The sequence below is a fragment of the Pelodiscus sinensis genome, chromosome 12 (genome assembly GCF_049634645.1).
Source record: "Pelodiscus sinensis isolate JC-2024 chromosome 12, ASM4963464v1, whole genome shotgun sequence".
Taxonomy (NCBI): Eukaryota; Metazoa; Chordata; order Testudines; family Trionychidae; genus Pelodiscus; species Pelodiscus sinensis.
In genome coordinates this window covers 25,699,779-25,716,847 of record NC_134722.1, presented here as the reverse complement: position 1 = coordinate 25,716,847, position 17,069 = coordinate 25,699,779, and the positions used below count along the sequence as shown (strand labels likewise).

Here is a 17,069-nt window from a genome sequence, read left to right as displayed (position 1 = left end):
ACCCGGGGAAAAGAAAAACGTTCTCTCAACAAAAAGGTTAAAATAACCAGGGGAAAACATTAAAAACAAAAGCTGGTAAAAACAACATTTAATTGGTATTATAAGATGTTGTCCATTCACCACGACTCTGTAACTAAAAAAGACTCCTGTGGTTCAAAGGAGACTGAGAATTTATCTGCAACAGTGTGGATTGTAAAGCATAGAAGAAAAGGGCAATATAGAAATACATTAAGATTAAAAAAAAATCATGGAAAATCTACTTGCAAGCTAGAAAAGAGCACACCAATATCACCTGTGATTTGTTTGTCACTACATAAGGTAATAATAGAAAAGGCAAGTTTTCAGTGTTAATCCAGCCACAAGCTTGAACCAAGAAACAAATGTGTGCAACATGAATTGTTCTACCCAAACTTTCAGCAGGGAGTAGGAGACAGTGCAGTCTTTGCTAGCCTTGCCATTTCTCATACAATCTATGTAGCAAGGAAAGTTGAATTTATACTGAACTTTTATAAACACAATTTAAATTGCTTAATATTTTGGTTGAGTATATCTTCTTAATTACTGCATCAAAACATTCATTTCATTCATTTATGAAAATGAAATGACAATTAGTTCCATAGATAACAAGAGTATCCCAAGATATAAGTGATCAGATCTTTAACCACTGTGGATTAAATTAATCTTTATTTGCCTCTCATTAGAGAAATGCATAGGGATCAACTCTTAATATGAAGTCAGACTCTTTTGTTCAAACACACTTCCTCCCTTTTCAGGAGAGCATTTGTGCCCTTCCGGTCTCCTCCTTGAGGGTGTCTATAATAGCACTCAAGTTTCAGAGAGGAAAGATCACATGAAATACAAGTACCAAATTATGAGTCATTTCTAATACCTGCAGCAAGAGCAACAGCTACAGCCTGTTGATTTGCAGAACACAGAATCTGGATACCCAATGGGAGATGTGGGCAGGTCTGTTTCACTGCAGCACTAATGACTGCCATGGCTGCAGTTATTTCTGGCCCAACAGAAACGGTGTAAGGAAGATCATGCATATTTTCCACTATCAAACCATCCTGTGGAGAGTATTACAGAGAAATCTGATTAAACTGAGATGAGCCATTTAAAAATATAGTTATTATATTAGACAAAGATTTATATTAAAAAGAAACACTATATTTAAAGGTTTTTTCTTCAAAGGGATTATCTACAGTAAACTGTTGATGCAAATACCAATTTGCAAAAATGCGTTAATCAACATCATGATATCTGTAATCACAAAGTGAAATAAATGTGATTTCAATTACACATTTTGTCAATTAGATTTCTTTTGAATCTGTGCTACAATGTGTACTATAGAGTAACACGTTAAATCATAAGTCTCATTCAAAATATAAACTGCAGAGTCAAAGCTCAATTATTCAGATGGAACAGGGCATATTGAATACATTTGGACAATTGCTAGATAATCAAGGAAATTTTCAATTCAATTAATATCAAGAGATTAAACTTATTTTGGATGAACGAAAGGTTTTTGTGAGATTTTTAATTTGTTTTACTATATCAGTGAAAATGTTTCCAGCTGACTAAAATCTGAGGGAGAAGAGGAGTTAAATATGTATCTATAGTATTTTTAAAATGCGTATAATTTTGGTATTAAGCTGTAACACTGCTTATATTTAGGATTCAAGATTGCTTAGCAGAAGATGTTGCCATTTATTTTCTTGTAGAAACACATACTTGTAAACAATGGAGTAGCTCTAAAGCTATTCTGATGATTCAACCTGTATTATTCATTAAACATCTTTGTACATTATATGGGATATTGGTTGGGAATCATCAATATTTCGTATACATTAGAAAATTTTCAATAGCTGAAAAATCACATATAATTATGATCAGGACTGATAAGTTTAAAAATATAACCTTGAAAGATCAATTCAAATCTAATGTTTTGCATTTACATAAGGATTCTGAAAAAGAATTTGGAACTTCCTAACCCATCTTCTCTTAATATGAAAAGTACAGAGAGGAATAATTTGGGGAAAAAAAACCCTGTAACTTCTGTTTTCTTTATCACTCCATAATTAGAAGAAAGTGAGATTGCTTCCAAGAAGTCTTGCCATACCAGGAGTATCCTAACTTAACTAATGTGTCTGGAAGGCACCAGAAACAGTATTTCAACAAAAAATGTTTACCATACGGACCATAACAGGTGAAATAATAATAAATGATGGTGGAGCTAAATGTAAAACCAGGAAGAAAAACAAGTATATAAACATTACATTTGCATATTTTTTTTTCATTTAACAGTATCTCTAATGCAGAATCTATTTCTGTAAAGAAACGAATCATGAAAGTGCAGCCAGCATGTTACGGCTGAGTTAAAAACTAAACATCCAACATCACAAACAGACACTTAAAATGAAGGAATGAGAAAACAAATTTGAGCATTTAAACAGTCTCTTTAAATAGAGTGATAAGACCTCATATATGCACCATACTGAAGTGAATATGGTGGAGAATAACATATAGTAATAGGATACCACTGACATCCCCAAGTGACTGACAGTTAAGTACTAAGATATATAGGAGACATACCTCCTTAAAGGCAACAGGTCACACTTTTTAAAAAATGGTCAGCATTGGACCTAGTCCAGAAGCTCAAACAAATTAATGGAGCCATTCATTTTCTGATGTTCCTTCACTGGTAGGACTTAGCTTTGCAAGTCTAAGATTCTCACAGCCACCGAATCTTCCATGAGAGGCAGTACAGGTATTGATAAATAAAACCTCAAACCTGTTTTTAATTATGTCCAATGAAATTGCACAACCTAACTGCTTAACACCTTCACTTCTCATTCTGTGCTCAGACTTTGGGATAAAGATGATTAACTACCCTTCAATTACCATATGAGGCTTACAGAATTAAACAATTAAAAACATTTCCTAAAAATATTTAGGATGCAGCAAAATGATTGGCAGAGCCATACAGTTCCATTTGGAAGAGGATTACAGATATTTCACAATTTGGTTTTGTTCTGATTTGGTTTTATTCAAATTTCAAAACTTGGAGTTTCAACTCTGAGGCAGTCTTCTCAGCAGGTTGCCTCAAAGCTGCTGACCCTAAAAGCTCTGGGACACTGGCTGAGTCTACCGTGCTGAGCCAGAGGCCTCAGAAGTTGGGAGCCCTATGACAAGCTGTGGAAAGGCCAAAAAGCCTGAGGTTATGTCTACACTGCAGGCTTCATGCCCCCCTTAATGGTGCATGCACCCTGCTGAAGCCACATGGAAGCAGCAGCACAGCCAGCAGTTCCACCAGACAGCTCTGCGTATTGCAGCTCTACAGACATGTCTGCCCCTGAGCCACCCCAAGAGCCTGCACCCCCATCCCAGGAGCCACCCCAGGGCTCTCAGCAGGCCCAGAGGGACACAAAGCGACACACCCCATGCTGGTCTGGGGCAGAGGTGGAGACCCTCCTGGACCTGTGTGGGCAGGAGGACGCCTTTCAAGACCCCCGGTCCCAGCGTCAGAACGCTGACATCTTTGGTTGTACGGCCCAGGTGCTGGCTGAGCAGGGCCACCTGGCCCAGACCCTGGAACAGGCTGGGTCAAAGTTAAGGAGCTGTTCCTGACGTATGTCAGGGCCAGTGAGGGTGGGGGGGGGGGCGCGCAGGAGCCGACACCTGCCCCCACTATGAATGTTTGTATTCCTTCTGGGGGACATGGCAGTCGAAGGCACCTCGCCACTGGTGGACACTGGACTGCACACCCTAGTGGTCAGACTGCCTGACCTGGAGGAGGAGGGTGACGTAACCACCGCATCTGTGGAGGAGGGAGAGGACCGCATGACCACTATCACCCTGAGCCTAGAACTAGTGCCCAGCAGCCAGGACGTCTCTCGGGCCCTGTTGGAGACCGATGAGGGATCCTCCGGCGAGTATTATGGTTGTCACTCGCACGGGTGGGTGCCACACAGTCAGGCTGCACGAGCTGCACGTGCTGCGTACTGCTAGCACAGCGTACAGCAGGAGCTGCCTGAGAGACAATCTCCCCTCTTTGGGCACTCGCTGTTGCAATGCGCTTTCAGCAGTGTGGACGCGCTCTTGCACAAGAAATTTTTGTGCAAGAACTCTTATGCAAACAATTCGTGCGCAAGAAGCTTGCAGTGTAGACATAGCCTGAGTGTTTAAGAGCTGGGGCTCCCAGTGCTTGCAGGCTCTCAGTTGCTAAAAAAGTGTAAGTCCGCCCACCCCATCAAAGGCAAGCTGCCAAGAAGCCGGGTGGATAAGCTAGTAGGAAATCAGGAATATTTCCACTGAAATTCAAAGTCTCTGCAAAAGCTTTTTCAATTTGACAAACTGGCATTCTCTGACTGAAAATATTGCATGCAGAACTTCGGACCAGCTCTATTGGTCAGTTTATTTATGAATCTATCTTAAAAATCTAACCATGGCAGAAATGACTTGTCCATGAAACAGATTTTCTTGGACTGAAAATGCTACTGGCACTCTTTGCTTAGCACAATGTATATGCTGCTGATTTCTTTGATGGCTGCTCGGTCTGATGCACAAGTGACAGTCCCATCTACAGGTAGGGCACACCTATGTACTAGCAATGCTCTGAATCAGAGCAGCAGATTCTTTCCTCCTCTGACACCAATCTCAAAGCTTGATGTTCAGTCAGTCTCACAATGCCTCACTCCGTGTACAAGCTGACTGTCAGAGTGACATTTCATAGCTGTTTCTAAGAGGAAGCAGACTGTATGCAGATCCACAACTTCAGAGGGAAGTCATAGAGGGCTATATCTAGATCTCAAATTTATGCTGTCCACAGTGTGCTTCCCGATGCTGGGCAGTAACTGAATGCCTCAAATGGCCATTTTTTATTTCATGGTTTGTAAAGATATAGCACACAGGTGATTCAGAGAATACAAATATTTTATACTGATAACAGTAGAAACGGAAAAATTATCACTACAATCATTTATGAAATGTTTTGAAACTCTTCATTAAAAACAGTAAGACATGTATTCATTAAAACCTAAAAATGAATGCCTCTCCAATTGTCATTTTGATGAGCCTGGCCATATGTCTATACTATTTATGGAAAATTACCAAAATCAGTAAGACTTTTCATTTTATTATTGTAACAGTTTCTGTCATAAGATACTAAAACATTTAAGTTCCAATCAAAAACATGCATGCTGTTCTACACAAAAATTGAGCCCTTTCCTCTTAAGCCACCTCTACCCACTCATGCAGGTTGTCCTTCCCAAAACCAGGACTCTGGCCATGCAAAATCCATAGTCTAATAGAACCATGGATGTTCCTGGACCAGAAAGTCCTGGGGCCAGAAGCCCAGTGGCAGGAGAGTGGGCAGCTGGGAGTCCTGCAGGGCCACAAGCTCCATGGCATGGGGGCTAGTGTCCGCAGAACCAAGGCCAGTGTCCAGCAGCCCAGTTGGGCCTGGAGCCGGTGGCAGCAAGGCTGGGGCTGGCATGCAGCAGCTCAGCTGGGGCCAAGGTCAAGGTCAGGGCCAGGGTCCCTAGCCTAAGCTGTGGAAGTGAAGCCAGCATCTGGGTAGGACCGTAGTCTGGACCAGGAGTCAGTGGGGGTGAGAGCTGATGTCTGGCAGGCTTGCCATTGCTGGCATCCAGGGATACAGTCAGTTTCCAGGGCCAGTAGCAGCGGGGCTGAGGCCAGCGGTAGGGAGGCCATCTGGAACTGGAGGTAGGGGGGCTGGCATCCAGCAGCCCAGCCAGGGCCGGAGCCAGCGGCAGGGAAGCAGGGCCCGAGGGTGCCAGAGCAGGGAGGTCCAACCTGTACTTCAGTGTATCTGTTCCTCTGCCAGAGTGTCCCTAAACATTGGTCAGGCTCTGGGTATTAGATTAATAACACGTTATTATGTGGGTAGCATCAGATAGGACTGGTTTTTTGCACATTATGTTTTGTTTAATTAAAAAAAGAGAACATATGTTCTGCAATACAGTGACTCGAATTACAGATACATTAACTCAAAGCTTTCTCTCTTATTTTTGTATCAAAACTATAACACTTACACAGATTTTTGTGTGTTTTTTACTGAATTTATATACATATAAAACAGATTTCATTATCATCAGACAGCTAATTAAAATGGTGGAGAGAAAACAGTTATGCTGAATTAAAGTTCTTGGAACTTAAACTTATAATGCAGAAATCTACGACAACAGTTACTGCATTACATATTCCAAAAGAGAATTTATTTGGAAAGGAACAGATAAAACTCTTGTAATTATTTCTCTGGCATTTCTTTTTAGTTCAATATTAAGATTATTTATGTCTTATTTATTCAGACATTAGCTTTCCTTCTCAAATAAATTATTTCCTGTAATCCCTTTCATTCTGTGTGATTTGTATGTGTGTCTAAAGAGTGTTATGTGTGCAAAATATTATAACAAAAAGCTCTACTGCTGCTAAAATTAGCTCAAGTACTCTTAGCTATGGAGGGGAATTTACCATTTCCCTTAATTCTGATACAGTTACACAAACAACAGTCTAGAAAGAAACTAACTTTCAAACTAGGAATCATCATTTTAAATCTTCTTCCCAGCACTCAGGTGTGTTCTGGATAAATCAATGCCTCTATCTCCATCTCAACTGCTTCCTTATCAACAAGAAATCAATTGGTACATTCTCCTACAAGATCTACTTTCTGTTTCTAGAAATAATTTACCACAAACACAGGTAGCTCTCCTTCACAGGTTCTACTTGAACAAAAAGATTTTTTCCTTATATAGGATAAGTAAGCAGTCTTTTGTGTTCTACTTTGTTATTATATCAAACTAGCCAATTAGCCTGTCATAAGATGGGATTTTCAGGTCTCTCCTCCACGTCGGTCTTCTCTCCTGAGCCTCCGGTCTCTCGCTCCGTCTCTCTCTCTCTCTCTCCTCCTTTTACTGCCTTCCCCCCTCCACTCAACTCTCCTCCGTCTCCTGCCTCTCTCTCTCTCTCTCTCTCTTCTCCTCCCCATCCTGCCTCTCACTCGGGGGACCACGGAGCCCAAACAGTTGTTTGGGCTCCGCACTCCCCATGCTGCATGAGGAATGTAGAGCCTAAACGGTCGCTTGTGCCACTTGCTCCCCCCACGGCAGCCCGGCTGAGCGGCGCAGAAGTCAGCAGAGCGCCACTGCGGGAGGCGAAGGGGGGTGGGGCAGTGACGTTCACAGCCAGGGGGAGGAGCCTGGAGCCGCTGTCATGCCGCACGTCACCGCCCCGCCCCCCTTTGCCTCCCGCCGTGGCGCTCAGCTGACTTCTACGACGCTCAGCCAGGCCGCCATGGGGAAGCAAGTGGACCAGGCCCCGCCCCCAGCCATGTACGTCACTGTCCTGTCCCCTTTCCTCTTCCGCTGTGGCGCTCGGCTGACTCCTGTGCCGCTCAGCCGGGCTGCCGCAGGGGAGCAAGGGGCTGTTTGGGCCCCGCACTCCCCATGCAGCACGGGCTGCCCAGAGGGAACAGCCAGTATTTCAGGCAACAGCGCCGCTCAGAGAGAACAGCCAGCATTTCAGCGTTACAGGCATATTAGTATTTTTGAGTAATAATTCATTTAAACTATAATACATACACTTATTTCCCATACTTCTCAGAGACAGTACAAAAGTTTGGGATGTCAGGGTAGTGGAGGAACTGAGGAAGAAGGAAATAACTGTCAGAAGGAGGCGGGGAGTGAACCTGGAGGGTTGTTAAGTGTAGTGGGAGAAGAAGAAATCAGGGTGGTTTTTATGTAGTTGAGATTGTTCGGGAATTGAGGAATTTCCCCCATACAGACACTGGCTCACTCTTAGCTTCTCTCATTCAGTCAAGCAGATCTCCCCCTATCTCCTGTATCCTTGAACCTCCTCTTTTGGTCTCCCCATTCAATCACTCCTCTTCTCTCCATCCCCATGTCCTTGCACCTCCACTAGCAATCAGCCCCTGGCTTAGTGGTGTCATCCAAATAGCTCATGTGCCCCCATTCCAGGCTATCCCCCCCCCCCAGGTCTTTTGAACCCCAGTCTGTCTGACTTCCTAGTGCCTTGTTCTGTCCATTCTCTCCTTCCCTCACATCCCATGCCTCCTCACCTGGCCCTGCAGGCAGGGCACTATAAAGAAGGCAATCAATGCTCCCGTCCTAACTGGCTGCTCCGGCCAGTCACCTGCCCTTTCTTTTGGTGTCAAAGTAGCCCCTGGTGGGCAAAACGTGTAACTGCAGCACCCTTCTGACAGACTGTTTTCTGCTAGGCGGGGGAAATCTGCACGGGACACAAATTCTGCATGTGCACAGTGGTGCAAAATTCTTCCAGGAGTAAATGATACTTACAAAGACTTTTCTCCAAGCTGAAGTACAGGCTCCACTAAGACACTAACCGCCATTCCTTGCCATATCCATACAGATGCTTGTAACAACTGTTAAAAATATGAGTAGGTGCTCATTTTCCACTGCCAAAAAAACTAATAAAAATTAGGTATATAGCTGTAAAACTTTGCAAGTACAAAGGAGGCAGGGAGAATCCCACATTGTTTACTAGGAGCCAATGACACAAAACCTGTTTGGAAAACTACATAAGTAAAAAGCATGATAACAATAGTGTCAATGCTTCTTAAGCAATGTCACCGTGCTAGTTGAATATTATGAGGTATTTTTAAATCTCCTGTAGTTCATTATAGTATTTAAATTGTCTCAACTAAGTGATGAAAGTAACTATTAATTAAAATGAATGATGCAAAGGAAGAAAACTTGAAGCATTGCTGTTTTGAAGCAGACAGCTTTCTATGAGGTTGAGTTAACAGAAGTCCAGTAATTTATACAGTGAACCCTGTATTTTTGCTATAAAAATTTTCTTAAAATGAAAGCAGTACATTGGAAAAATTGAAGAGACCTTAAAATCTCAGATTTGTCACTTATAATATCTCATCTAGGGAACCTGGTTATTTGGCAAAGCAAGTACATAGTATTTGATGGGTTTTTTTTTAGCACAGATGGCCTCCTAGCTGAACACTCACTTGTCTTCATTATTGTGCTCCAACATTATAAATCTTTCATATTTATTATGTTTAAAAATTGCTAATGGACCAGGCAAGTCACCTTCTGAAGATCCTGGGCTTCCTTTAATCAATTATATGTATATACAGTGCTTTGAAAATTTAAAACTCTCTATAGCTTTTTCTGAAAAGCAATGTTAACAAATTCTCAGCTTTAAAGTCCCAATAGCCTTGCCTACAGTGGGAATGCTGATAGTCCTAGTGGGAAATGCTGGCTAAAAAGGTCTACAGCAGATAGAGATCATACGTGATAATAGTAACTTCCTGTGTTTCCTAGTGAGTGATAAAAGATCCAGCTGCTGTGTAAGAGCTTCTTCCAAAAGAGGAAGAGCCAGTTCAGTGGTAAAGATTGACAGCTGATCTTGTCAATTTTCTACCATGGTAATAGACACATTAAGAATACCTAGGATAGATGGTGCTGCTTCAAGTTCAAAAGCGGTTATGTCCAATTCACTTAGTCACAGAAATGTTACAATATTGTGAAGGTTCTTAGCATAGATGAAATAATTATATGGAGTTAGAGGAAGACCTTTTATGAAGACCCATAACTATTGTTCAGGATTTCAATTCTCTCTCATAGATACTAAGTTCTTAACTGATTTGGGAACACTCTTGCCTATGTAAGAAAGTATATATAAACGGTAGTTGCCAAACAGCAGTTGGGCAGATTTCAGCAACATTCCCAGTACCTGAGCCATTGACAAATACCCATCATCTGGTGGGAGAGGAGAACCATTAAGAGAAGTGAAGAGGCAGTTTAACCATTCACCCCAAGTAGGTCCTGGGAAAGAAAGACAATAGATTCCTTGCCTCAGCAGAGGTAGCTAAGTTTGGAGGAACTGAGAACTCATTCAGTATCCTGAAACCAGGAATCCTGAAGTATCAGGAGAGAGAGTATACCATTTGAAGTGCTAGAGGTTCTCTGCACAACTTTAGGATAATCTCCTTATTCATATTTACAACTATTTCTCACTCTCATTATCAAAACAATAGGTGTGTGGTTTTCACTGCTTTTCCGGGTTCTCACATGTTTAGTGTTGCAAACATAATAAAATAACATGTTTCTACTGTAAAGACTAATTGAAAATGTTCAACTTTGGAACAAAAGACAAGTGCAGTAACAGATACATCAAACCTGTGAATGCTATGTGGAATGTTTGTGCTATTATTTCTACTCTGAGTATCAGATTTAATATGCAGTGAAATTACTGCATTAACCTTTCTTCTATCTACAGAGCCAGGTTTAAAGCTTGCAAGTGAAGAGTTTAGCAATTCTGATACTGCAAAATATGGCAGCCCTGCCAGACCAAGGTTTGTTACATTAATTGAAGAAAGGGAACTGAAAATCTAGCAGAGAAAGGCAAAAACTAAATTAACCCCCATAATATTAATAGTAGTGACTTTTCTAAAATTGCTGTGTGTTCTAAGGTGTTCTAAAACAGATGCCAATGAAGGGAGTTACAGTTAAGCGTATTCATTTTTTCATCTAATTTTCTTAAATGTATTTTGATGCTGCTTCAGTTTTGTCCTTAAAAGCTTCAATGTATAACACCTTATATAAAGGAAACAAAATTCCCACTGCTAAATGTTAATTGATGCCCTAAAAGCATAGTCAAATAATGGAATGTGTGACAGTGGTTTTAAGAGAACTACAGGTTACTTTTGTACCCAATCCTTGTATTAAAATGTTAATCTCTAGCTTCCCTATCCTGGGTATTCTACACAGAGTTCTACTACTAGTCCCCTTCCTCTCTACTCACCAGATCATATTCTAGTTGCCTTGATTCTGTCACAGTTCCTGTCAGATAGTAACTGCTCAGAATGGTCTGTGCTGTAGAATGGCAGATCTCAACTAGGGGTCCACAGGCAAGTTTCATTACTGTTGTTAGATACACTGGGGCCCAGGGCACAGACTAAGGAACCATCCAGCACTCAAGCTGAAGCCTATGCATCCCCAGATTTACACTGAGTAAATAGAATAATAATAATAATAATTCAGTTTTTATTTTTGTGCCTCTTTTCTACATTTCTTTTTTATATTATAAATATATTGAACTGTGTAGCTATCAATTTAATACATTATTTGTTGTGGTGTAACATGTTGGCCAAAGGCTCAGAAAGAAAAAGTTAAGAACCCTTGCTGCAGAAGTCAAAACAACATAGATCCTGCCCTAACTGCCTTATAGTCTGAGGCATCAGTCCAGAAAACACCTCTGCATGGATAAACTCTGTAAAGCCAATGGCCCTTTCTGTGGGCACAGAGGTCTGCCTGCATGGAGCAGTTCATATGGTCTGGGCCTACATTTTTAAACATCTCAAATTCTACTGTGGTCTCTGCCTTCAAGGCCATACATAATGTTGTGCCAGCTTACAAAGGACATGTCTCCTACTCCTCAAGTCTTAATACTTCCTTTTATCTCATTCTTTCACTTTCATGCACCCTTGCTCTCCTCCCACACATGATTCCTTCTAGTTTACCCATCCAATCAACTTGGCCCACTTTTCTTTACATTAAATATTACGTTATGTCTCATTTCTAGCATGCTGTAACTTGGGATAAGCTCTTAGCTTCAATCTTACTTTGACTGTAAAGTACCACATATATATAAAAATATTAATTATAAAAATAAACATTCAAAATGCTCTGCAGAAAACAATTCACAGCTATGTATTCATTTAAGCTCTGCTTAAAACCCAACCACTGAGATCCTTCATCATTGTCATTCCAGAAATTTATATTTTCACTGCAGTCAAAGAAAAAAGTACAGCAACACATGCTATAGAGTGCAATGAAATGTTTAAAACATACCCTGACCTTTTAAAAGGACACGTACCCTGTTAAAAATCTGCTGAACTATGGAAATTACTACAACACCTTAGGTCAATAGAAATTCAGTCACTAGTACCTGCATTTGTTGCCTTTGGCTGAGACTGGCCTTTCAGATCTTCTCTTTTAGATATGCAAAGTAGAAGAGCACTTACTGCCAGGGGTATATCATGGAAGGGCTACACTTTGTACAAATGGACACAGGTGCTTTTTGTACCCCGCATAATATATACTACAAAGGAGCCAGCACAACTAAAACAGGTTAAATCTCCTTGGAGAGGCAGTGGAAGTGCTTGATCTTCTGCCTGGGCACACTCTATTCTCCAGTATGTCCACAAAACAGAGCACTTTAATTATATTAAAGTACAGTAAAACTCCAATAGTCTGGCATCCAATAGTCCGGCACTCCTGATAGTCCAGCATCAAAATGGCAAGAGTCTAGTGAGTGAGCTTCGGCAAAAAATGAGTCACAAGGTAACAACGGCAGCAGCTGAACTGAGCAAAAAGGGTCAAAAAGGCTTAAAAAACTAAAACATTACAGTATACTGTATACAGTATGTACAATAAAAAGGGTTAAGAACACTTTATATACTTGCTATGTTTGCCAACCCCCCTCTCTCTGGCAGCCTTTGCAGCACGAGAGCTATGCTCGCCAACACCCTTCTCTCTGGAGGTCATGATCTGTCCGGGGGGAGAGTGCAAGAGCATGGTGGGGGCAGGATGACTGGCCAGGGGGGACAAGAGCAGGCGGGAGGGCAAGGGGGTAGGTGCCTGGCCAGGGGAAACGGTGCAAGAGCAGGGGAGGGTGCAGGAGCAGGCTGAGGGTAGATGTCTGGCCAGGAGGGAAGGGCCAGGAGTGAGCTGGGGGTGTGGAATTTCAGTGGAAACAATGGTGAGCGAAGAGACTGGGGGTGCGGGGTCTTCGGCAGGGCAGTGAGCGAGGGGACTGGAGGTGCGGAGTCTCAGCAGAGTGGTGACTGAGGGGAGTCAGGAGGTGTGGGGTCTCAGCAGGGTGATGAGTGAGCAGGGCACACTGGGAGTCCACGCTAATACTCCATCCTCACCTTCCCCCTAGCAGAGACCCCACACCTCATGCTCCTCACTCACCACCCTGCAGAGCGGAGGAAAAAGGCTCCTTGAAGCACCAGCTTCCTGTGGGGGCAAAGGTGAGAAAGCTCCAAGGCTCCTCACATGCTGCTGTTTCCCTTCTCTGTCTCCTAGCAGAGGCAACAGCAGGGATGCACTTCAAGGAGGTTTTTCCTGCTGCTCAGCAGGGTGGTGAGTGAGGGGAGTGAGGACACGGGGTCTTGGCTTTGGAGGGGGGTGAGGCTCGAGCACCAGCACGGGCTCCCTACTGTGGGGAGAATAGGAGGGGGCTGAGCTGGAGCGTGGTGGACTGGGTGGACGGATAGGAGTGAGGAAGTCACCAGCAGGGTGAGCGGGACGCACTGCGTCCCACTGCTGCAGACCATGCTGTCCATGGGGGTCCCTCTACTTTGGCTTTGCCTGTGAGGAAGGTGAGCGGCGCACAAAGAGCCCTTTGTGGTGCGGCCGGTGCCCAACGCCCAGGGCTTTTCCATGCTGCGCCCGCTGACAGCGTCGGCTATGGCTGGGCAGGCTTTCCCCAGCTCTATGCAGCATTCCAAGCTCCCCCAGCGGCAGGGTGCCATGCACTCCAGCCAACACTCACTGTAATGGGCTATCCTGAACTGAGCCAGGGGTGGCATTGCAGCGTCACTGGTGGAAATCTCTCTCACTCTTGCTTGCCTCTCCCCCCAACCTATTGATGCTGACGTGATGATGTCATTCTGTCATCCTGCAGGAAGTTTTTTTAATATATATATATATATATATATATATATATATATATATATATATATATATATATATATATAGAGAGAGAGAGAGAGAGAGAGAGAGAGAGAGAGAGAGAGAGAGAGAGAGAGAGAGAAAAAAAATATGTCGGGCAAACAAATATAGTACTTTGTCAGACTGGATGAGGAATTTTACCAAAGACCAGAGTGTACTAGATTTTTTTCAATAACCAACTTTTCTTCATCATATTAATTACTATTTGTATTATTATAGTGCCTAAGATATTTATGGACCAGGAATTCATGTAGCTGAGCAGTGCCCTGTGGTGTAGAAGGCCTGTGAAAGTACTTTATAGTCCCTTGAGCCATGTGCCAGAACAAAGATTGTCTTGCCCTAAATTGGTAAGTGAATAGAAGTGCCTATTTCTGCTATCCTGCTGGCACTGTAAAAACAGAAAATAAGAGATGACAATGTAACTTCTTTAACTGGTCTGATTCTTCTCGGACAGCGGTGTGGAACCTTTTTTAGGTCGGAGAGGCCGCAGACCCACAGAAAAACAGGCAGAGCCACAAATGAGAAGGGGGAAAAAAACCACCTCACTGATGTGGCCCCAGACTGAGAAGGAGAAACACATTCGCCTCATTCTCCTCACACACCAGACTAGTAGATGGTGAGAGGGCTGAGGGGAGGGAGGAGGGAAGGGGGAGGCAAATCTCGGGGGAGGGAGGAGGGAAGGGGGAGGCAAATCTCGGAAGGCGATCCAGGCAAGACAGGGTCTGCATCTGATCCCCAGGCCTTAGGTTCCCCGCCCCTGTTTTAGGAATTGGCTGTAAATATGCTTAAGCGATCAGCCTGAGCTGCAAAGTGCTGGTCCAGAGTCTTCCAAAGCTCAGGAATAACAAGATCCATGATTTTGGTTTAAACTATTATAGAAATTGAGGCCATTTTCAAAACAGGGATATAGGATTGAATTTCAAGCATTTTCTAACAATCTGCACAGCAGTCTGGATACAGGTTTGATGTGAACTCTAATATAAATGTGATCTTCGAAATATTAACTCCACAGAACCAAGATTTGTTGTACTCGGATACAGCAATATTTTTATACAAAAATTGGAATAGAAGAATGAACAATGAAACTTACAACTCCAGCATCCTTATAAATCTCAGACTCATAACAGGCTTTATCAGTGATCTGGGTCAGTGGCAAACTGCTCTGTGGTGTCCCTGCAAAGAACAATGTTTTTATATGCCGTGATAGAAGTAGAAATCAAAACAAAGCTAGAATTAAATTTAGATTACTGCAAGCACTGATAGAAGTGCCAAAGTAGGCACAAAATGGCAAAGTAAATAATGTGAGTAGTAGTCTGCTCCATCATGTCTCGTATTTCAATGGTATTTTGTCTCTAGTAGAATGTGAATGACATGCTTTGACCACTGAGTTCCTAAAAATGATTTAAAAGCATTCACACTTCAAGATATATCAAACGTAACCTTACGCTGAACTAGACCAACACCTAACTTGTCATTCTCACCTATTCGCAACCAGCTCTGATTACACCTCATTCTATATTGGTGACAATGCACTGTATTTCAATCTGTGGCAGTGTCTCAGGCAACTAGCCTGCATAGGTGATGGGAAATTAATACAGAGAAGACCAAAGTCACACAAATGGATGCTTGGTAGGCCTCCAATGATTCGTGAAGGCTGGAGGTTAAGTCTAGCATGCCAATTTTCTCAAAGCCACACAAAACAGGAATGATGCACAGGAGAAAATGTAAGGACTACATTAGTGCTAAAAGGAAGTTTCCCAGTACACAGGACTGTAGCCAAGACACAAAGATACAACTATAGTTGTAAACTGTTGCAAAATAATGCACGGACGAGTAACAGACAAAAAGCAGTGAAGGCTACTGTTTTTCTGTCTGTTCTCCCCAAAATTAAGATGAAACACTTGAAAGTTTTTGGTCTCCTTGATATACTGATGCGTAACTTCAGGCTTTATTTTCAGAAATGCTATAAATGCAACTGTAACAGAAAACATGTTCGTCAGTACATGCATCTAACGAAGTGGGTCTTTGCCCACGAAAGCTTATGCTTCAACACTTCTGTTAGTCCATAAGGTGCCACAGGACTCCTTGCTGCTATAACAGAAAAGGCATTCAATACCTTTGAAGTTCAGGTGGAAGGTGTCACAAATTGAGCAACCAAATTTAGAAGTTAGTCTAAAAAGATTGAACCCAGTGCTCACTTTTAATCTGAGACAGCCATAAGATCACTCTGGACAGATCACACTGAAAAATTTGCCTGACACTGACTAGTCACACTACCCAGACAGTAATTTTACCCAGACAGTAATTTTACGGATGCTCCATTGTGAAGGACAAATATTGCACTGAAAAACATGCATGCTCATCTCAGCTACCAGCCTTCCAAATAGGTCACTGTATCCTGACAAAAATCCCTGATCTTTTGGCTTCCACAAATTCTCTATCCCCCCCCCCTGCAGGGCAGCATGGAGATTTCATAAAAAGTCACCTACTCTAACGTTCTGGATACAACAAATCCAGCCAGCAAACTTGTGCAACTTAAGTAAAGTCCAGGGAGCACACTCCTACGCAAAGGCTGTATCTGTTACACATCACAGCACCTGCTATGTTGCAGAGAGCATTTCTACTTTGCTAGATTACAGTCACATGGAGGCAGCAGGAGGCAGCATGGCGAACAGGGTGAAAGACTGTCAATATACTAGCTCCACCCCCACTTCTATTCTGCGTCTTTCTAGACCTTGAGAAATAGCAGCATGGGTCAGGGAGGTTTTTCCTTAAATCAAACTCACTGGAGACATGATCTTCCCAGCAACAGTCAATATAAAAACTCTTCTTTTACCTGGTAATGCCCCCACATGCACCATCCCAATGACAACGGATTTGAGTCTCCCGAAGAGCTTCAGAAACTCCATAGTCTATGGAAAAACAGACGGGGGTGGGGATTCAGTCAGCGCCGGGAGGCTCATTATTGAGAGGGGCAGTCCAGGGAGACATGGGAAGGGAAGAGGAGCGATTTAAGGATCCGGCGCTTCCCAAGGCGGAAAGCCTGGTTACACCGACCCAAGGCGGGTGCAGCCCACACGGGCAGGCGCTAGGAAGCTCAGCCCCACTCAGCTTCCCCCCGGGCTCTCCCCCTCCCAACGCAGGCAGCGTCCTCAGCCCGCTCCCCGTTACCTGGGCCGGGCCTCTCGGAGCAGCCCCGCCGTGCGACCCCCTCGGCCTGGCCCGGCCTGGGCGCCTTGTTTACATGCCGGGGCAGCCACGCTGCTTCCTCCCGCTTCCGCCTCGGGCCGCCAGCTCCTCCCCTGCGCCCGCTGG

The 17,069-nt window shown here is 43.2% G+C and overlaps 1 protein-coding gene across 3 annotated transcripts in view; it reads right to left on the bottom strand.

Annotated features, from left to right (window-relative positions):
- Positions 1-17,062, bottom strand: part of LOC102461223 (uncharacterized protein F13E9.13, mitochondrial) — a 32,792-nt gene extending 15,730 nt beyond the window's left edge. The window contains exons 1-5 of one of the 3 annotated variants that reach the window (XR_012906707.1): positions 16,926-17,062; positions 16,591-16,666; positions 14,845-14,927; positions 8,337-8,422; positions 890-1,070 (exon numbers count right to left, since the gene is read on the bottom strand). Coding sequence is in view for 2 of the 3 variants with exons in the window: in XM_025183696.2 (XP_025039481.2) it covers positions 7,504-7,663; positions 8,337-8,422; positions 14,845-14,927; positions 16,591-16,663 (402 nt within the window). In the remaining variant the exon portion in view is untranslated. Of the gene's footprint in view, positions 1-889; positions 1,071-5,882; positions 7,664-8,336; positions 8,423-14,844; positions 14,928-16,590; positions 16,667-16,925 lie in introns of those variants that run through there. The other 2 variants (XM_025183696.2, XM_075940177.1) reach the window with 2 other exon arrangements.
- Between the last annotated feature and the right edge of the window lie 7 nt (positions 17,063-17,069).